The 22670-nt window shown below is 39.5% G+C and overlaps 1 protein-coding gene across 2 annotated transcripts in view; it reads left to right on the top strand.

Annotated features, from left to right (window-relative positions):
• Positions 1-1183: 1183 nt before the first annotated feature.
• LOC137017222 (uncharacterized) overlaps positions 1184-22670 on the top strand; it is a 40637-nt gene continuing 19150 nt past the window's right edge. For both annotated transcript variants that reach the window (XM_067381243.1, XM_067381242.1), the window contains exons 1-4: positions 1184-1594; positions 12666-13010; positions 13096-13452; positions 22033-22131. In XM_067381243.1, the coding sequence (XP_067237344.1) occupies positions 1510-1594; positions 12666-13010; positions 13096-13452; positions 22033-22131 (886 nt within the window). In that variant the 5' untranslated portion in view covers positions 1184-1509. The remainder of the gene's footprint in view (positions 1595-12665; positions 13011-13095; positions 13453-22032; positions 22132-22670) is intronic.

The raw sequence follows: 22670 nt of genomic DNA, 5'->3' as shown, positions 1-22670 counted from the left end.
CTCCACGAAATGAAGCAAAAGAAAAGAGAAGCTGAGGAATCTAGAAATAAAGACCATCGGGTAAAATGAAGTTTTTAGTTATGATCTGTCATTGAAATCTCTCATCTTAATGGTTTGGTGTAATTGCTGTTTAGAACAATATTCTTTCTTGAGCACAATAAGCAAAAAAGCTGACTTTTATTTGTATATTTTTTGATTATGAATGATAAAGGTGCTGTAAAATCTAACAGTGATTTTAACTAACACTTTTCATCAAAATGAAATAAAAGGTTTTTGAGGCAGGGCAATTCTGAAGATCACAGTGTGTCACGCTTATAGGGACCAAATGTCCCTATACTCCCCATGCACAAGTATAGTAGCATAATACCAGAAAATGTTTACCTTGTAAGGACCTTTTTTTTTTTTTTTTGCCCCTGTGAGAAAACAAGCTTATAAATAATACAGATTTTTATTTTTATTTTTTTAAATCTGAAATAGCACAAGTTTTGTGTGATGGGTATGTTCAGGGGTACAGGGTTAGTGGGCTAGAATATACGGTTTGTACAGAATAAAAACCATGATGTCTATGGAAAGTCCCCATAAAACATGGAAACATGTGTTTTTAAAAAAAAATATTACCTTATAATCCATCAAATGGACAAAGGCACATCATGTGCACACAATGCTCATACATTAAGTTTTTAAACTGTTGTTCATGTGTTCTATAGGGTGGACATTTTGGGTCTTCCATTTCATAGATTTTGTTTTATAAATGCTTGAATTTATTTTTATTATAAGTTTTATTAGGATTACACAAAACGTTATTTTAAAATCTGTGTTTGATTTTCTAAATGTTTTTGTTGTCGTTTCCAGAAGACACCAAATACCAGGAAAGTAGTATTTATTTAAAAAAAAATAAAAATTGCCAGGCTTTCACAACAAAACCTGCCCAACTGCTACTAACCCAATCGCGTTTCAGGGTGGGTCCCTCGGTAAAAATCGCTGTCCGATGGGTCCGCGTTGTTGTTGTTTTTTTATTTTTATTATTATTTTATAGCGTTCCCTTGGTAAAATTCGCATTCCAAGGGCTAAATATAATGTTATTTGGTGTTGCTTCAAAACATGAAAAACACCCCGCGACAACAGTGTTAGTAGCCCAATTCCGCAGGAAAACAGCGGACTTGGCAACGCGCTTCACGTAGTGAACATTATAGGAATAGTGCATTATGGGAATTGTATTGTTTTTGTTTGTTTGTTTATTATCATTTATGAACACTTGTTTGATTATTTTCTTTTAGATTCATCGATCGTTTTGGTCAGCATTATGTTAACGTGTTGAGTAAGATATGTGTTTATTGCACTGCCTATATTTCCAACAAATGACTTGACATTGACACCGCCTTACAACCATTTGAAAGCGAAAGTAAAAATTAGAAGTGAAAGTAAAGTTGATCTAAGGACATGTCACGGCCATGAGCGTCTGTCAGCGAAATATCTAGTATATTTACGATATTTTTATAGTTAGTAGACATGATCGTTTTATTTAATTTTGTATACCGGAAGATTCGACCACCGATCTGTGTTTTGATGTCAATACTGCTGATGATCACTGACGGTGGGTGTAAGCTATTATATTAGCTATCCATTAGCAAGGGAGAACTACACGGCTTCGTCAAATAAATGCCTTTAGACAAATTAAGAAAATGTACATTTTCATAATACAATATATTTGAAAAGAAGACTTTAAAGTAAATAGTCTTCCCTATATTGCAGGAGTCAGAAAAGTCTTGTTTGGCCTAGACAAAAATGGCAAATATTTCTTTCGACACCATTTTAATGTAGGGAGAAACTTATCTCAGTTCTCCATTTTCTAAGAATGTGCAGATTCAGATTACTTCCTTTAGAGATGCTTTTATTTTTTTTCACGTTTTTCCAACTTAATCAGAAATCTGTATTAGCTGCAGTTCCACTGAATTCTTTTTAATGAAAGAAAGTAAACATTATAAAACATCAGTTTCACTTTGATGACCAAAGAGAAAATGGATCCCCTGCTTATATTCATTTGTTGGTGATTGTAGGTGATTTTCTCACTGTAATTGAATGCTGGTGGAAAAGCAGCATTCAATTAAAGCAGCTATCAGTTTTGTATCTATGCAAATATAAAGTACCAGCCAAAGTTTGGACACACTTGACTGAATTTTTTTTTATGATCTTGTAAATCTTTAGGTATAGAGGCTTCTGCTTTAAATGCTTGAAATTATTTTTGTAGACAGATATAAATTACACCTGTGTATCAGTTTCTTTTTTCGAACTAAATTTTTGATTAAAAATATTTCTTCTATGGATGAGCTGGAGCAGATAGTAAAGGAAAATCTGTTTAAATAGCATTGTGAGATGCATCCCATGAAGTTGAAGGTTGTGAGCAGAGCTGAAATCTAAAATACAAACTCAAATACAATATGTTGATGTTTGATTAACATGCTATTTGAAGATTCATATTTTGTCATACTTTGATATTTTTTCTGGTTATATTTACCTGGTTTGAACCAGCATTTACAACATCAAATCTGTGTCAATGATTTATGATCTCAGTTTGCTTGTGAAAGTGCAAAAGCAAAAATACACAGATCAGGCATAACATTATGAGCACTGACAGGTGAAGTGAATAACACTGATGATCTCTTTGTCACGGCACATGTTAGTGGGTGGATATATTAGACAGCAAGTGAATATTTTGTCCTAAAAGTTGATGTGTTAGAAGCAGAAAAAATGGGCAAGTGTAAGGATTTGAATGAGTTTGACAAGGGCCGAATTGTGATGACTAGACGACTGGGTCAGAGCATCTCCAAAACTGCAGCTCTTCTGGGGTGTTCCCGGTCTGCAGTGGTCAGTAGGGGAGAGCGGGGCACAACCTAACGCTTTTTGACTTTCTCAGTTTGTGTAAATCTACTTAGGGTTCAGAGAATTTATTTTGTTCCACATTAATTTCACACATGTCTGGTACAAATATGTGGCTCAGGTTCTTCCTCTCAGTCTTTATTTACCATTTTTTTCATAGTTTATCAACAGAAATTCATAAAAGTTGATTATGCCAGTTGTATCGTAACTGTATAGAAAATTATAGTTCTAATAGCGTGGCACATTGTAACGCAGTGTTATAACAAACCCTATCTGCGCAACTGGAATTTAAACCTGGTTAGTGTCTTCTGATAGCTAGTGAAGCATTAAAGATCTACCCAAACTGCTAAACAACAGATTGGAGATTAAAATAATATCAGATGTGTCTAATTTGAAATAAACACAAAAAATATAGATGAAAAATTAGCTTAAGTAAAAAATTTACTTAAATAAATGTTCAGTGATATCTCCCAAAGATTTCTGAATTTTGGCACATTTTTTTCTCTATATATTGTCGATATGGCAACTAGTAAATACACTGAGTGTCTTCATGCTAGCGTGTGTGGAAGTATTTAAACCACGTGTGTTACAATTAACCCCGTGTTAGTTTGTGCCCCGCGCTCCCCTATCTATCAAAAGTAGTCCAAGGAAGGAACATTAGTGAACCGGCGACAGGATCATGGGCGGCCAAGGCTCATTGATGTACGTGGGGAGCGAAGGCTGGCCCGTATGGTCCGACCCAACAGACAAGCTCCTGTAGCTCAAATTGCTCAAGAAGTTAATGCTGGTTCTAATAGAAAGGTGTCAGAATACACAATGCATCACAGTTTGTTGCGTATGTGGCTGCATAGCTGCAGACCAGTCAGGGTGCCCATGCTGACCTCTGTCAAGTCAAGACAAGTCAAGTCAAATTTATTTATATAGCGCTTTTACAATTGGTAATTGTTTCAAAGCAGCTTTACATATTAGAAGCACAGAAAAAAGGGAAGTGGTTAAAAATAAGCTGTACAAACAAGCGTGGTAATATGTAACATATACAAGATGGTGCTACATTAAGCCAATGTCAGCTGACTTCCAGGGGTGGAAAAAAACCCCTAGGAGAAAAACCCAGCGTGCTAACACTGGGAAAAAAAAAGTCCTAGGAGGGAAAAAACCCCTTGGAAGATATATATAATATATGTAAATGGATATGGAGATCAAAATCTGAATTATACATTTTTATTATAGAGATTAAAAAAAGATTATATATAAATATATGTAAGCGGATACGGGGATTAAAAATCTGAATTATAGATGCAGCCAGAACTGGATCTTTAGGCCCATTGTCTCCTGGGCTACGTTGTAGTCAGGTCCAGACACAGGTTCTCCATCTGATCTGGATACGGCCTGAATCCAGCACCCGGCAAACCTCAGGATAAGCAGAGTGACAGATATTAGCGTAGATGCCATTCTTATTCTGATGTACAGGTATATCTAGTGTTATAGGAAATGTTCTCGGTTCCGGCCGACCTAATTATTGCAGCGTAACAATCCTTTAACGGATTTGAAAAATGTTAATGTATTGATAATGTGTTATGTGTATGCAAGAGCAAAGAGATGTGTTTTTAGTCTAGATTTAAACTGACAGAGTGTGTCTGCTTCCCGAACAATGCTAGGAAGATTGTTCCAGAGGTTAGGTGCTAAATAGGAAAAGGATCTGCCGCCTTCAGTTGATTTTGATATTCTGGGTATTATCAACTGGCCTAAATTCTGAGATCGCAATAAACGTGAAGGACTATAATGCATTAAGAGCTCACTTAGGTACTGGGGAGCTAAACCATTTAGAGCTTTATAAGTAAGTAGCAAGATTTTAAAATCTATACGATGTTCAACTGTAGTTTGTTTAAAAGCCGAGCAGAACAACCACCCAGTAGAGCGTTACAATAATCTAGTCTTGAGGTCATGAATGCATGAACCAACTGTTCCGCATTTGTCATTGAGAGCATATGTCGTAATTTAGATATATTTTTAGATGGAAGAAGGCGGTTTTACAGATACTAGAAACATGACTTTCAAATGAAAGATTGGTATCAAAGAGCACACCCAGGTTCCTAACTGAGGACGAAGATTTAATGGAGCACCCGTCAAGTGTTAGAGAGTATTCAAGGTTTTTTCGTGAGGAAATTTTTGGTCCAAAGATTAGGATATCAGTTTTTTCTGAATTTAATAATAAGAAATTTCTTGTCATCCAGTTTTTAATGTCAGCTATGCATTCTGTTAGTTTTGTGAATTTGTAGGTTTCGTCAGGGCGCGAGGAAATATAGAGCTGGGTATCGTCAGCGTAGCAGTGAAAACTAACACCATGCTTCCTAATTATCTCTCCTAAGGGCAGCATGTACAGAGTGAAAAGCAAAGGTCCTAATACTGAGCCTTGTGGTACTCCATATTTAACCTTTGATCGATACGACATCTCTTCATTAACTACCACAGACTGATAACGGTCAGATAAGTACGATTTGAACCATGCCAAAGCAATTCCACTAATGCCAATATAGTTTTCAAGTCTTTTTAAAAGAATGTTATGATCGATTGTGTCAAAAGCAGCACTAAGATCTAATAACACTAATAGAGAAATACAGCCACGATCGGATGATAGGAGTAGATCGTTTGTAACTCTAACGAGAGCAGTCTCAGTACTATGGTATGGTCTAAATCCTGACTGGAAATCCTCACAGATTCCATTTCTTTCTAAAAAGGAGCACAGTTGTGTTGAAACTGCCTTTTCTAGTATCTTTGACATAAAAGGTAGATTCGAGATTGGCCTGTAATTTACTAAATCTCTTGAATCTAGTTGAGGTTTTTTAATAAGAGGTTTAATAATAGCCTGCTTAAAGGTTTTTGGCACGTGTCCTAGTGTTAAAGATGAATTAATTATATCAAGAAGTGGACCTACGACCTCTGGAAGCATTTCTTTCAGTAGTTTAGTCGGCATTGGGTCTAACATACATGTCGTTGATTTTGATGATTTGATAAGTTTAGATAATTCTTCCTCTCCTATAGCGGCGAATGATTCTAGTTTTACCTCAGGGACACTACAGTGCACTGTCTGAAGCGAAACTGTAGATGGTTGCATGTTTTTAATTTTCTCTCTAATATTATCAATCTTGCAAGTAAAGAAGTTCATAAAGTCATTACTGCTGTGCTCTATGGAAACGTCAGCAGTTGAATCTCTGTTTCTAGTTAATTTAGCCACTGTGTCAAATAAATACCTAGGATTATGTTTGTTTTCTATTAAGAGATTTGAAAAATAAGTAGATCTAGCATTTCTTATAGCTGTTCTGTACTCAATCATTTTTTCTTTCCACGAAAGGCGAAAAACTTCTAGTTTTGTTTTCTTCCAACTACGTTCAGCTTTTCTAACAGCTCGTTTTAGAGCCCGAGTGTGCTCATTATACCACAGCGTTGGATTAGTTTCCTTAATCTTCTTTAGACGTAAAGGAGCGACTGCATCTAATGTGCTGGAAAAGAGAGAGCCAATAGTTTCTGTTGCAGCATCGAGTTCTTCTAAGTTGTCAGGTATACTAAGGCGATGAAACTGCTCGGGGAGATTATTTATAAAGCAATCTTTAGTGGTAGACGTGATTGTTCTACAATATTTATGGCTGGGTGGTGGTTTTGTAGCCTTGGCTAATTGTATTATATACGAGACTAAATAATGATCTGATATATCATCGCTCTGCTGTAGAATTTCAACAGCATCAATATCAATTCCATGCGACAGTATTAGATCTAGGGTATGATTACGACAATGAGTGGGTCCTGACACGTGTTGTCTAACTCCAACAGAGTTTAAAATGTCTGCAAATGCCAATCCAAATGCGTCTTTATTATTATCTACATGGATATTAAAATCACCAACAACAAGGACTTTATCCGCAGCCAATACTAACTCTGCTAGAAACTCAGCAAATTCTTTGATAAAGTCAGTATGGTGCCCTGGTGGCCTGTATACAGTAGCCAGCACAAATGTCAACTTACATAATGTTACATAAAGCACCATCACTTCAAAGGAATTATATTTGAAATTCTTTTGAATGATTCTGAATATATTACTATAAATTACAGCAACACCTCCCCCTTTGCCTTTCTGTCGAGGATTGTGTCGATAATCATAACCTTGAGGACTAGATTCATTTAAAGTAATGTAATCGTCTGGTTTTAGCCAGGTTTCTGTCAAACACAGCAAGTCTAGTTTATTGTCTGTGATAATTTCATTTACAATAAGTGCTTTTGAAGAAATAGATCTAATATTCAGTAACCCAAGCTTTATCATTTGTTTATCTGATTTATCTGTGATTTTCATTTTTTGAACATCAATTAAATTTTTACCCTTAAAAGGTTTCGGAGGTTTTTTGTATTTACTAGTTCGAGGTACAGACACAGTCTCTATGTGATAATATCTAGGTGAAAGAGTTTCTATGTGCTGTGAATTATCTGAGTTCTGTGACGTGAGGCGGCTAGCAGACAGTCGGTTTAGCCAGTTTGTCTGCGTCCTGATCTGGGCCCTGGTTTGTCATGTTTCAGCTCTAAGACTATTTGCCAAATTTCTAGAGAGAAGAGCAGCACCATCCCGGGAGGGATGAATACCATCTCTTTTCAACAGATCAGGTCTGCCCCAAAAGCTTTTCCAATTGTCTATGAAACCTATATTATTCTGTGGACACCACTTAGACAGCCAGCCATTGAGTGATGATAACCTGCTAACTATTTCATCACTCCGACGAACAGGAAGAGTAAAAGCGGTGTCCACCTCTGTCCACCGCTGAAAGCGTTGTTGCAGACCATGTACATGCTTTCGTGGAAAAGCATGCTTTTCGTTTTCCCTGGTGGCTGTGGCCTCTTTCAGCAGGATAATGCATCCTGCCACAAAGCAAAAATGGTTCAGGAATGGTTTGAGGTTTCAGTTTCTGAGATTTTCGGTTCCCGAAGGTGGAGCATACATGAATATTCATGAGTTTCCCAACTGAGAAATTTAGTTAACATTATCTCAGCACATTAAGTAGATTTCATAAAGATAATTTCAGTGTTGCGCTGACTTATGCATAAACTATGTTTGTTTACCTTTTCAAAGCAGTTTATAATGTTTTTATTAGTATGTACATTTTGTGCAGTCTTCCATGATTGAACAATAGGCATTCATCTTCATGTAATGTTACACAGCAGAGCAAGCAACATTCAACAATCATCTACATTTATTTCAGTTTGTTGTGCTCTTCCTTTGTGGCTTCCCACATGGAAAGAACCTATATGTGATATGCCCATATATGAAACCTATATGCTGCATATATGCACATATATGATAATATATATATACTGCATATATGCATATATATATGCCACATACAGGCAAAATTGAGGTGCATATATGTGCATATACAGGAAATATAGGTCTCCTGTATTGCTTCTTCATATCCACATATAAGCCCTATACATACAAGATATGTCTTCTATATAGCTAATGGCAGGATCTGGTCATTTTGTAGCTCATATCTCATTTTTGACTGTCATACATGATGCCTAGCTCATATTTTCTATTATCAAGGCAAAAACTAAGAATTAACGAAAAAAATTATGCAAGAACTTATGTGCGAACACGTGAAATTGGTATCACATGTAATTGGCATGTTATGGAATTTAACTATGGCAATATATTAACATGATATATTAACTATGATATCTACACGTTTTCCAGAAACATTTACAAGGTCAATTCTTCTTTTGTATGAAGATAGCGGAAAAGAAGGAAATGTTTAACAAAATATATTTAACATATATATATATATATATATATATATATATATGTATATGTGTATATATGTGTACATATATGTACATATAATATAGGAAAACGGCCAATTTTATATATGTCACATATATTAAAAACCTATATCAAAACCTATATTGAAACATATATGTTTATATAGGTTTTTTCCATGTGGGTTGGGATGCTTTTAAACTGTTATCATCATTTATTGAATACATCACTGCCTGTAACGACTGAAATAAACCAGCATGGACTAATATTTTGAATTCTAGTACGACTGTATATATTTATATACACACATATACAGGTCCTTCTCAAAAAATTAGCATATTGTGATAGAAGTTCATTATTTTCCATAATGTAATGATAAAAATTAAACTTTCATATATTTTAGATTCATTGCACACCAACTGAAATATTTCAGGTCTTTTATTGTTTTAATACTGATGATTTTGGCATACAGCTCATGAAAACCCAAATCTCAAAAAATTAGCATATTTAATCCGACCAATAAAAGAAAAGGGTTTTTAATACAAAAAAAGTCAACCTTCAAATAATTATGTTCAGTTATGCACTCAATACTTGGTCGGGAATCCTTTAGCAGAAATGACTGCTTCAATGCGGCATGGCATGGAAGCAATCAGCCTGTGGCACTGCTGAGGTGTTATGGAGGCCCAGGATGCTTCGATAGCGGCCTTAAGCTCATCCAGAGTGTTGGGTCTTGCATCTCTCAACTTTCTCTTCACAATATCCCACAGATTCTCTATGGGGTTCAGGTCAGGAGAGTTGGCAGGCCAATTGAGCACAGTAATACCATGGTCAGTAAACCATTTACCAGTGGTTTTGGCACTGTGAGCAGGTGCCAGGTCTTGCTGAAAAACGAAATCTTCATCTCCATAAAGCTTTTCAGCAGATGGAAGCATGAAGTGCTCCAATCTCCTGATAGCTAGCTGCATTGACCCTGCCCTTGATAAAACACAGTGGACCAACACCAGCAGCTGACATGGCACCCCTGACCATCACTGACTGTGGTTACTTGACACTGGACTTCAGGCATTTTGGCACTTCCTTCTCCCCAGTCTTCCTCCAGACTCTGGCACCTTGATTTCCGAATGACATGCAAAACTGAGCAACAGTCCAGTGCTGCTTCTCTGTAGCCCAGGTCAGGCGCTTCTGCCGTTGTTTCTGGTTCAAAAGTGGCTTGACCTGGGGAATGCGGCACCTGTAGCCCATTTCCTGCACACGCCTGTACACGGTGGCTCTGGATGTTTCTACTCCAGACTCCAGTCCACTGCTTCCGCAGGTCCCCCAAGGTCTGGAATTGGTCCTTCTCCACAATCTTCCTCAGGGTCCGGTCACCTCTTCTCTTTGTGCAGCGTTTTTTGCCACACTTTTTCCTTCCCACAGACTTCCCACTGAGGTGCCTTGATACAGCACTCTGGGAACAGCCTATTCGTTCTGAAATTTCTTTCTGTGTCTTACCCTCTCGCTTGAGGGTGTCAATGATGGCCTTCTGGACAGCAGTCAGGTTGGCAGTCTTACCCATGATTGCGGTTTTGAGTAATGAACCAGGCTGGGAGATTTTAAAAGCCTCAGGAATCTTTTGCAGGTGTTTAGAGTTAATTAGTTGATTCAGATGATTAGGTTAATAGCTCGTTTAGAGAACCTTTTCATGATATGCTAATTTTTTGAGATAGGAATTTGGGGTTTTCATGAGCTGTATGCCAAAATCATCAGTATTAAAACAATAAAAGACCTGAAATATTTCAGTTGGTGTGCAATGAATCTAAAATATATGAAAGTTTAATTTTTATCATTACATTATGGAAAATAATGAACTTTTATCACAATATGCAAATTTTTTGAGAACGACCTGTATATATTTGATATATATTTGATATAAACACACTGCCGTTAAAAATGTTTGGGATTAAAACGAACAGTAATATTGTGAAATATTACAACTTAAAACAACTGTTCTAATTGAATATATTTTAAATTAAAAATGTATTTGTTTGATCAAAGCTGAATTTTCAGCATCATTACTCCAGTCTTCAGTATGTTAGATCCATCCAATTGGCTCAAAGATGCTGATAGTATCCAATGGTGTGGTTCAAGGCATCCTGAGTATTCTGTCTTTTCAGTGCGCAAAATAATTGAATTCGAAATAAACTTTTATCTGACTATTTTATCACAACCTCGTACATGCGTTGGAATCTAGAATCCAGAATCTCAATAAATATCAAATTGTTGAAATTTCGATTCATGGTCACTAAGGGCCACCAAAACGTTCGAAGTGGGTGGAGCCACTTTTAGTAAAATGGCTATAACTCGTTAATGTAATGAGATATGTTCACCAAACTCTGCACACATACAGTAAATTCAGCTTTGCATCACAGGAATAAATTACTTTGTGAAATATATTCAAATAGAAAACAGTTATTTTAAATTGTAATAATATTTCACAATATTACTGTTTTTTTACTGTATTTTTAATTAAATAAATGTAGCCTTGGTGAGCAGACGAAACTTCTTTTAAAAACATTAAAAATCTTAGTGGTTCCAAACTTTTGGACTGTACTGTATGTAAGAGCTCATTCTGTGGTCGTGTGGCAAAGGACATGGCGACTGGCCACTTGGTGGCACTATAAGTTATAACAGGAAAAACACATGAAAATGGCTATAACTAATTCACCGTTAGTCCAGTTGACTTGAAAATAGGCATGCAATATCTTCGTCTGAGGTGCCATGATTGTCTATAAGGACATTGACGTATCTCAAAAAACGTGCACCATCAGCCAATGAATTCTGAGCAGCTATTAGACAAGTTTAACAGAGGCTGATTGGAATGAAAGTCATTAGGCCTTTTTAACTCATGGCTCTAGAGACCTGTGAGAAATTGGAAGAAATCAGCCACTGGGGGGCGCCTTCATGTTTTTCATGTGTGTAAAGCATCGTGTCGTACCACATCCTCTAGGACTGCCTGTGTCCATCAAATCATTGGAAAAAACCTGCTTTTGCAAACTAGTCCTAGGTTTTTTCGCCCAATCTGAACACTTCTTGGGACACTTTAGGCCCCATTATCCCAATAGCACAATCCCTGACAGCTGTCAGGTATCGAAGCATTGTTGCGGAACAGGTGTACCCATTCATGGCAACTGTGTTCCCTGTTCCCTGTTCCTGCCGGTGGTGGCCATTGCCAACAGGATAATGTGCCATGCCACACTGCCAGAATCATCAAGGAGTGGTTCGAGGAACATGATGAATTTATGTTAATGCTTTGGCCTGACATGAACCCAATCAAACATTTGTGGTTTGACTTGGAAAAGCGGGTTTGCGCTACATCATCGCCATCATCACAGTGTAATGGAACTGGAGGACCTGCTGTTGACATTATGGTACCAGATACCCCAGGAGACCTATTGCTACCTCGTCGAATCAAAGGAGGCCATACAGGCTATTAGATAGGTCACATTGGTCATAATGTAATGGCTCATCGGTTTTAACCTTGTACAGAGTTCACGTGGATGTCAATACCAAGCAATCAGAAGAAAAAGACGTGTCATAAAAAGACATTATAAGAAACTTTCATTCTGGCTCTTCAGGGGACGTCTTTTCAACGTGTGACAAAGAAGTTGAAAAAACGTCTTTTATACGTACCTTTGCTCAGTGGCAAAGACAGGCTTTTTCCATAATTTTCTGTGAATTTGTCAGCTCAAGCACAAGACGACATGAAAGCGAATGCAGTATTCAAGCGCTGTCTGAGACGCAGCTTTCTGGGCACGTGCTTTGAATGTTTGTGCACAGTAAACTTCTTGTCCCCTAAACGTCCTGTAATAATGTAGGGAACCACTCGTTATACATAAATCACATAATATGTATGTGTATGTATCAGTATGTATCAATTTATGCTTCAAGAAACTACAAAAACAAGCTTTATTTAATTTGACTCTGTCCCTTTCTGTGGGAAAAAAATCTGTTTTAGGCTTCACTGTGCGTGGTCCTTCTGGTCCTCTGGTTGTTTCTCTGGGATCTTCAGTGGTTTTGCCCTGTTATGTTGATAAAGCCTTGTCAAGCGAGGGTCTGGAGGTGGAATGGAGAAGAACAGACTCGGAGACTCTGGTTCATCTGTATCAAGATGGTAAGAGTCGACCAGGGGCCCAGGAGCAGGAGTATCATGATAGAGCTCATTTCTTTACTGATCAGATTCAACATGGAAACTTCTCCCTCCGTCTGGACAATCTGAGAGCTGAAGATGAGGGGAAATACACATGTAAAGTTTACAGTCAGCAGGATTCTGGAGAGACTGTGGTCACATTAAAAAACGCAGGTGAGCAAAAATGAAATAAGTTCTTATAGAAAGTTATAGTATATTTTTAAAATATATTTTGCTGATATTCACTTTTTTCTTTCAGAGCGTTTGCTAGTATCAGGATCGAGTCACTCCGTATCTGCGTCTGTGGGAGAGGACGTGACTCTGAACTGCTCTGTAGACTCTCACATCAAACCTGAACACTTTGAAGAGGTTTTATGGAAGAAAACAGATGAAGATGAAGATATTCTGGTTCTGCTCTACCAAAACAATGAGACTTTTCCAGGTTCATCAGATGAGCGATACAGAGACAGAGTTGAGTTCTTCACTGATGAAATCCCCAAAGGAAACTTCTCTCTCAGACTGAAGAGTGTCAGAGCTGAGGATAAAGGAGTTTACATGTGTCAAGTGTTTGCTGGAGGACTTTCAGCCAATGCAACTGTAGTACTGGAGAGACTGGGTGAGTGACAAATAAGACAGATATGCCACTACTGTAGCGTAAACTAATACACAAGTTTAATTTTGTTTGGTAATTTACATTCAGTTGTGCATAAAGTGAATTAAGATTCCAGATTTTACAGCAAAGTGATTTTGAGGTAACACTTTACAGTACGGGTACACCAGTGGCATGCAGTGGTCTTCTGACTTCTGGTCTCCGGCAAAGTCCTTATAAATAATAAAGTATAAAAATATTAAAGTAAATAATAAAGTACATAACATTACTTTACATTGCATCCAAAAGAAAAAAAAAGAAACCAAATACAACATATTTTGTATTTTTACATTAACTTTAAAGCTGCAATCCATAATTTTTGCCTCTTTGTCGCCATCTCTGTTTGAAACCTGCAATTGCAGTTATTTGCAGAATTATTATCTTTACGTGGGTTGTGCATCGGCTCTTCAGCGGATGAATCTAATGTTTTGTGGAGAATGTGTGGCTGTCAGTCACCACACCGGTGGATACTGTACTGTGTATTGTATTGTTGATTGTAGATAGTTGTGTTGGAAGTATGACCAAAATAAGAATTTTCACCAGAAAATGTCATCTGAACAAGTAAGTAACATTTCTGCCACTTTTGTTCTGACCAACTGAGAAAAAAGGCATTAATGTACAATAAATTGCGCTACCAATGGTGATTAAATCTAGCTCATTTCACATTGTACTGTGCAAATTATTATTATTGTTATACTTCGTTCTCAAATTGTTAATGTTAACAACATCAGCATTGCGTGACTATCTGTATTTAGTGTGTATTAGCGTTACCTGTAGATTTCAATTTATGTAGCCACTCTGCAGTCCGAAGTCTTTTGCTTTTGACTACGGGTGAATCTCCAGTTGTTACTGATGTTTGTGGTTTTGACCTTTCTGGATTACAATCCGCTATCAAAATTATAAATGTAATTATTCCAGCTCCTGTGAGAAAAGGCTATAAATGACCCGTCACATGCCATAGCCTAATATCTGGGACTCCTTCTTCATGTAAACAGATGTGACGTAATGATGCAAAGACGAGCTGCTGCATGCTCGAATTTCCCGCGGAAACCCACAAGTACCTCCCGAACAGAGGCCGCGTTAACCAAACATCTTTTTTACAGATTATACTGAGGCTGATGTGACTTGTAACTGTAATTCCCACCCCTGTCCAGTTGGTGGTGAGTGCGCCCAAGTGTGGCGGCAGAGCGCAAGTTTAGTCTCCATAAAATGAAAACAATGCATTTGACAGGGGAGGAACCAGGGGTGGCCAGCCACCCTTAGCCAAAGAATATACACTAACAAGAAGCGTCACTCAATAGAACGTTCCACTGAAACACCGGCGCCCAGCAGCAGCCCTGCGTTTCCACCATTTTGGGGTGAAAGCGACTCGGCAGTCCACTAGTTTCTATGACAATATCAGCTGCTTTGTAAAAAAAAAAAAAAAAAAAAAAAAAAAACGTATATTAAAGCTGAAATCCAACCTGAATGATGACAACACAGAATAAAATACTATCACTAGTGATCATCAAATCCTTTTTACAGTTTATTTTACACACTTTGTGTTTAAGTCTTCCACTTTTTTCACAAAACCTTTGCTCTCTAGAAACCCAGTCATTTTGGGTTAAAATTATTTAAAAGGCTTATAAACACTGAATTATTACCAACATATGAAATTAAATTAAGGACTTGAATCAGAAAATTTGGGAATGCATCATGTATTATAAGATCATTATGTTTGTATCGTGATCCATTAAAACGTACAATATATTTAAATTCAGACCTAGATATTATTACTATTACTCCACTAGGTCTGAAATATATTGTTCGCTGCAAACATGATCATAAATTTATTAATTTTTAATTTACTATTAATAAATGTGTATATTTGCATAAAATGGAAATACTTAAAAAAAAGAAGGCTAACTATGTTACCTCAGATGGTTAAATGGTTGGATTCCACAACTGGTAAAATATATAAGACAATACAACATTTACTGTAGGAGCCATACAATTTACTGATGACTTAATTTAAAAAACACTGCAAAATCAAGTTGGTATATTCATATATTTATTGACCAACATTCCCAATTTTTCTGATTCATGTCCTTAATTTAATTTCATATGTTGGTAATAATTGGTAATAAAAGTTGGTAATAAGCCTTTTAAAATTTTTTAACCCAAACTGACTGGGGTTCTAGAGAGCAAAGGTTTTGTGAAAAAAGTGGAAGACTTAAACACTATGGGGCGGTTTCCCGGACAGAGATTAAGCCAAGTCCAGGAATAAAATGGCCCTTTAAACCAGATTAACAGAAATGTGCTCTCTGTCATGGTTTAAAATAGTCCTAGACTTTGTCTAGTCCAGAGTTTAATAAACTGATTTTAGACTAGAGCTACTCCAGGACTAAATTTATGAAGGTAATTCAGTAGCAAAACTCTAGAGGTTGCTGATTTGAATGTGAGAACTTGTCGTATTAATATTTGTATTTGTAAATTGAAATTTACACTCACAGCCCTGATGTGAAAAGCTAAATATTTCGATTTGTACACACAGACAACAATCAAAACACCCGTGTTACGAAGTTGTAGTTGCAGATTAATAGTTACAAATGTGTAAAATGGCATTCACATGAACAAAATGACAGACACAAATGTGTGAGACATATATTTTACTTCAGTTTCGCTGTACAGCTTCAAGTCGGCACTTACAACCTCTCAGATCTGACAGTACAAGTTCAATTCCTGGTGCTTTGACTTTTGCTACTCTTTTTGCGATATTCCTTTTGCAAAACTGACTTGAGCACTTGAAAGCAGACATGAAAGACCAGAACGGGGGTGGGGGGTGAAGTTTTATTGGTTGATGCCAATGAACAACACCATCCAGTGTGACTTGGCATGCGGAAATACATATGTGCATATGTATGAGACAATATTTTCATTAAAAATATCATTAGTTTTAACGGGTTTTTATATTACAATAAAAGAGTAAAGTCTTTATTGGGTGGCTGCTACATGGACCACCAAAACGGCACGATCTGCTCTATGTAGTGACGTCATTGCGTACAAAAACGTCCCATTTCATTGGCTGACTCCAACCAATAAACGACTTTACTACTCTTTTACTAAATAAAACTTAGTTAAAACTAATGATATTTGAATGAAAACAAGGATTTTAACTCAGGGCACATTTTAACCTCAGGGCACATTTTAACCCCCCCCCAACCCCAATTATTCGTTCTGTTGATCCATTTAATTTATTGCCAAACTTTAAGATGTTAATTATATTATTCAAATAAACACATTAGCGTCGTCAGGCTTTTTGTGTTTAATGGATAAAACAACTGAGTTGCGATCTCAGGTTTATGGCTGCTGTAAAATTTACCTGCCACAGGATGGCACTGTTTCGACACTTTTGATGCTTTGAAACCATTCCCGAAACGTTTAGAGAAAAGCTTCAAATATTTTACAGGCTTCATTTTTCCATCACTACTCTATAGTTTTAGGCCTTTTTGCAAATGTTTCAGTCGAATTTAGCTGTTTAATTGTGTAACGAATGGAGACTCAGGCAGGAGATCCAAGTGCAGCATTTATTTACAAGTGAGAGTGGTCGTACAGGCAGGGTCAAAACAGGAACAAACAGGAACAGTGAGGAACAGGCAGAGTCGTAGTCAATGGATAGGCAAAGATCAGGGCAGGCAGCAACGGGTCAATAAACAGGAACAGGCAAGATCAAACACAGGCAGACAGGAAACAAGGAAACAAGGAAACAAAGAAACGCTTAGAAATGACACACTGGGTAATCAAGACTTCGTGGTGAGGTGGTGTGTGTATGAGTCTTTTATAGTCCAGGTAATGTGTGGCAGCTGGGTGTGGTGATTAGAGTGGAGTGATTGTGAAGTGAGTGCAGGTGATGAGCAATGGAGGATCATGGAAAATGTAGTCCAGGATGTGACAGGAACAGACGTGATCGTGACATAACGCCCCCCTCCCGGAAGGCGCGTCCTCGCGGCGTAAAAGGAACAGCTAGGGAGGGAGGGTGGGTGCATTGGAGACCTGCATGCAAACAGGAACGGGGTCCCCAATGCAGGTCCAGGAACTCGGGCAGCCACGGCGGGTCAGGAGCCTCAGGCAGCCACGGCGGGTCAGGTGTTACAGGCAGCCATGGCAAGTCCGGAGTGTCGGAAAGCCACGGCGGGTCAGGTGGCTTGGGTAACCACGGCGGGTCAGGTGGCTTGGGTAACCATGGCAGGTCAGGCGGCTTGGGTAACCACGGCAGGTTAGGCGGCTTGGGTAACCACGGCAGGTCAGGCGGCTCGGGCAGCCACGGCAGGTTAGGGTCCATAAACGGCCATGGTGGATAATAGTCCATAGGTGGCCATAATAGTTCTGAGACCGTTGACGGCAGTGACCGGGCAGAGTCCCCACCCACAAGCTCCCCACCCCTAGGTATACTGCCCCCCCCCAAAAAGTTATTGGGGAAATCAACGGAGTACGTAGCGGGTTGATGGGCAAGGAGCTTGAATGGCGCCGGCAGAGCAAAGCGTTTGGGCGGCGCCGGCAGGGCGAGGAGCTCGGGTGGCGCCGGCAGAGCGAGACACCTGGGCGGAGTAGGAGAGACCTCTGGAGTAGTCTCCGGACCCCCAGCGGCCTCTTGAAAGGCTTCTGAGCCTTGAGGAATGGAAGAAGCCTTCTTCCTCCTTCTCCTCCTCTTCCGAGGGTGAGGCGATGGTTCACCGGTTGGAGTGGTTTCTGGAGCAGACTCACTGGCTGAAGCAGGTTCTGGAGCGGACTCAATGGCTGGAACACCCCCTACATCTTTCAGCACTGCAGGGGCGGCCATCTTGCCCGTGGGCACTGGCAAAGCAGCCATCGTGTCCATCGCATCCAGGGCGCTTGAGAGCGTTGCAACCGACGAACTTGAGAGCGTTGCAACCGACGAACAAGAGAGCGTTGCAACCGACGAACTTGAGAGCGTTGCAACCGACGAACAAGAGAGCGTTGCAACCGACGAACTTGAGAGCGTTGCAACCGACGAACTTGAGAGCGTTGCAACCAACGAACTTGAGAGCGTTGCAACAGGTGAGCTTGAGAGCGTTGCGTCCGGCAGGCTTGAGAGCGAAGCTTCCGGCAGGCTTGAGAGCGAAGCTTCCAGCAGGCTTGAGAGCGAGGCGTCCGGCTGGCTTGAGAGGGAAGCGTCCGGCTGGCTTGAGAACGAAGCAGCCGTGGGTTTCGGAATGCCAGCTGCTCGTGCTGTAGTCAGTGGAGGATCATTCATGCTGGAACGCAATCCTCTCCGCTCCCGAACTGATCTAGAGATGTGACGTTGCTCTGGGCGATCAGCGAAGGCGTGACGTGACTCTGGGCGATCAGCGGAGACGTGACGTGACTCTGGGCGATCAGCGGAGACGTGACGTGACTCTGGGCGTTCAGCGGAGACGTGACGTGACTCTGGGCGATCAGCGGAGACGTGACGTTGCTCTGGGCGATCAGCGGAGACGTGGCGTGACTCTGGGCGATCAGCGGAGACGTGACGTGACTCTGGGCGATCAGTGGAGACGTGACGTTGCTCTGGGCGATCAGCGGAGACGTGACGTGACTCTGGGCGATCAGCTGAGACGTGACGTTGCTCTGGGCGATCAGCGGAGACGTGACGTTGCTCTGGGCGATCAGCGGAGACGTGACGTGACTCTGGGCGATCAGCTGAGACGTGACGTTGCTCTGGGCGATCAGCGGAGACGTGACGTTGCTCTGGGCGATCAGCGGAGACGTGACGTGACTCTGGGCGATCAGCTGAGACGTGACGTTGCTCTGGGCGATCAGCGGAGACGTGACGTTGCTCTGGGCGATCAGCGGAGACGTGACGTTGCTCTGGGCGATCAGCGGAGACGTGACGTGACTCTGGGCGATCAGCTGAGACGTGACGTTGCTCTGGGCGATCAGCGGCGACGTGACGTTGCTCTGGCCGATCAGTGGAGACGTGACTCATTGTTGCGGCCGCCATTTTGTGAGTGTCATCTGGCGCGGCGGCCATTACACACCCAGACGAGGAATCGCGTTCCTCCGTGACACCCACAGTAAACGGAGATCCACTCAGTAGCAACGCCAGCTCTATATACTGTTCTAAAGTCCCATTTGGCTCATGTATTGGCATAATAGAGCTGAGCGGTTCAGACAGTCCCCCGCGAAAGAATGTCATGAGACATAACTCATCAAAGCATGTTAACGGAGCCAGTTCAATAAAGTCCAAAACATAATCTTCAATGGATCTGTCTTCTTGACGGAGACCGATCAACTGGGCGGATGGATTCATAATGGTAATGACAGGAACACTCACGAAAGCTGCTGGATCTGTGGCGGCGAAGTCTTCTGTAACGAATGGAGACTCAGGCAGGAGATCCAAGTGCAGCATTTATTTACAAGTGAGAGTGGTCGTACAGGCAGGGTCAAAACAGGAACAAACAGGAACAGTGAGGAACAGGCAGAGTCGTAGTCAATGGACAGGCAAAGATCAGGGCAGGCAGCAACGGGTCAATAAACAGGAACAGGCAAGATCAAACACAGGCAGACAGGAAACAAGGAAACAAGTGCTTCATGTTAAATTGACTTGAAATGGTTACTAGAACTCACCTAATGTTTTCATTTTGAAATAACATGTTTCAGTCAAGTAACCCAATCATACAGTACTTTCACAATGCTTTGCACCGAGCTGAATTGGGAGAGTAAATGTTAAAAAAAGTGTTATTTTATGCATTTTTTAGAAAGATTAGAATATGGAGAGACTCTTACTGTTTAATGTTCTATTATGTAAAAGTTTTTGATATGTTAGTGTTTTTTGGAGATTACCGCTGTGGTGAAGTGTTGAGCTTGTGCTTGGGTTGAGGACCTGCTAACAAGACTTGCCTTTTATATATATTGAAGCAACTTCTATGATGGTGCTTCTATGGATCAAACCAGTATCATTTCTAGACTGCCAACACTGATTATTGCATGTGTTATGTTTAGTGTGTTGCTAAAGGACACAACAAAAGCATTAATAATCATGGAATTATTATAATTCATCTATTTAAAAAGAATTCATTACCAACATATTTACAGGCATTTCTTTTTTTTTTTTCTACAGCTGATGCATTTTGCTTGCTTTAAAATAAATGTCTCTTTTTTTAGTTAAGTTTTTATATTGGAGTCTTTTTTGCTGCCATTGTGTTCCTTGGATTTGCTTCTCAGTTCCATGCAATTTTAAGCTTTTCTTGGTTAATTCCATGTTTTACAGGTAACCTCTCTCATGCTAATTCAGATTAGCACAGTTGGTTTTAAATTAATCGTTAATTTTAATTCAGGACTCCATAGTCCAGGTTTTAGTAATCTCTGCTTCATCTGTGTTTAAGAAAGTCATTTTTTAAGCCATGATTAACTATTCTACAGTAGATTATGGCCTATCCTGTCTTAATTTAAACCCTGTCCAGGAAACTGCCCCAAAGTGTGTAAAATAAACTGTATAAAGGATTTGATCACTACTGATAGTATTTTATTCTGTGTTGTCATCATTTAGGTTGGATTTCAGCTTTAATGTACATTTTTTAACAAAGCAGCTGATATTGCCATAGAAACTAGTGGACTGCAGACTCGCTTTCACCACAAAATGGCGGAAACGCAGGGCCGCTGCCGGGCGCCGGTGTGTCAATGGAACGTTCTATTGACTGTCGCTTCTTGTTAGTGTTTATTCTTTGTGCTCACTCACATGCAGGGGAAGATAACGGTCACAGCTGGCAATTTCTGAGCTGGGGTAAAATCTTTCTGTGGCAGGACACCTCATACTGTACCTTCAACTCGACCTGTCACCGGTATATACGACTACCTGGAATATTTTATTGCTAAATTCACCATCCTAACGACAACCTGTCACAGTTGTGCCTGTCTGACGATTCATCTCTGTTATATTCACCTTTAATTGTCTGTTTTTACTTCTCTGAGTAACGATAAAGAATGGAGCAAGATTTGTTTTACAAACTTTAATGTTGCCAGTCATTCACGTTAGCACTCGGCTAACATATCCACTGTATTGATACAGTTAATGATACAGTTCCCACATGTGCAATGCAATAAATTATAAATATACACATCGGTTTGTTTATGGACATACACTTGTTAATGCTGATGTTGAGGAATTACAGTTGCAACATCTCATAATGAACGTCAAACTGAGTAAAAACGTATCACTGAGAAACGTCCTGCTCAAGTCATGCATGTGATGGAGGTCCAGCTTGAATTCTTCCAGTTTCATCATCAAACTCATGCTCGAATTAATATAGTAAAATCGCCATCCTTACTGTCCTTACAGTGTGTTATCGCTGAGGATTTAGGAAGCCATAACCAGTACAGACCAATCACAACAGACTGAGCCGTCTGACCAATCAGAGCAGAGCAGGCTCGCGGAAAGGAGGGATGTTTGTGTTTGTGTGATAAAAACAATATATGCAATATTATACAAATAAACAATATTCTGGCTAATACAGAAGGAAATTTACCCCATGACCCCTGTGTTCAGTAACTGATGTCTGTGTTTCACAGGTTTCTCTGCTTTACAAATAATGGTGTTGATTCTCTGTGTTTCTGGATCTGGATCTGCACTTCTGCTCTGCTGTATGATCTACTGCAGAACACAAAACGGTACACATATTCTTATTTGCTGTAGCCAATTTGGGTATGGAAGATTAAGAGGAAGCAGAGAAAAAAAGAAATAAATGTGAATAGCCTACACAGAATACTTTGGAAAGAGTTAATGGTTCAGTGAGGAAATAGCCAGACTTTCACATGATCAACATGATACAACAATAACAGACCAGCCCACAATATAGTTTAACTCATTTACAACAGTCACAGTGAAAGGTTTCAAAATCAACACAAAATGACTAAATGAGTGGGAACATGTAAAGCATGTAAACAACTGGAATAGGCTGACAGAGAAGGCAGAACACAACGGCTTCACAGCAACGTAAAGACAATACCTGAACAAAGAACTGAGAGAATTAAGGGCATACATACACAAGTAAACAAGGAATTAAACAAGAGACAGGTCAATGAAATCAAGAGCCAATGATTAACTATGGAAACAAACTAGTAACTAGAACAAAGGAAACAGGAACATGACAGGAAAACAAACTAAAAGTCCAGTAAGTGCATTCCTCAATAACATTTGTACAGACAGC

Source organism: Chanodichthys erythropterus, chromosome 3, assembly GCF_024489055.1.
Source record: "Chanodichthys erythropterus isolate Z2021 chromosome 3, ASM2448905v1, whole genome shotgun sequence".
NCBI lineage: Eukaryota > Metazoa > Chordata > Actinopteri > Cypriniformes > Xenocyprididae > Chanodichthys > Chanodichthys erythropterus.
The sequence above is the reverse complement of the archived record's forward strand: the minus strand, read 5'-3'. Positions and strand labels throughout refer to the sequence as shown.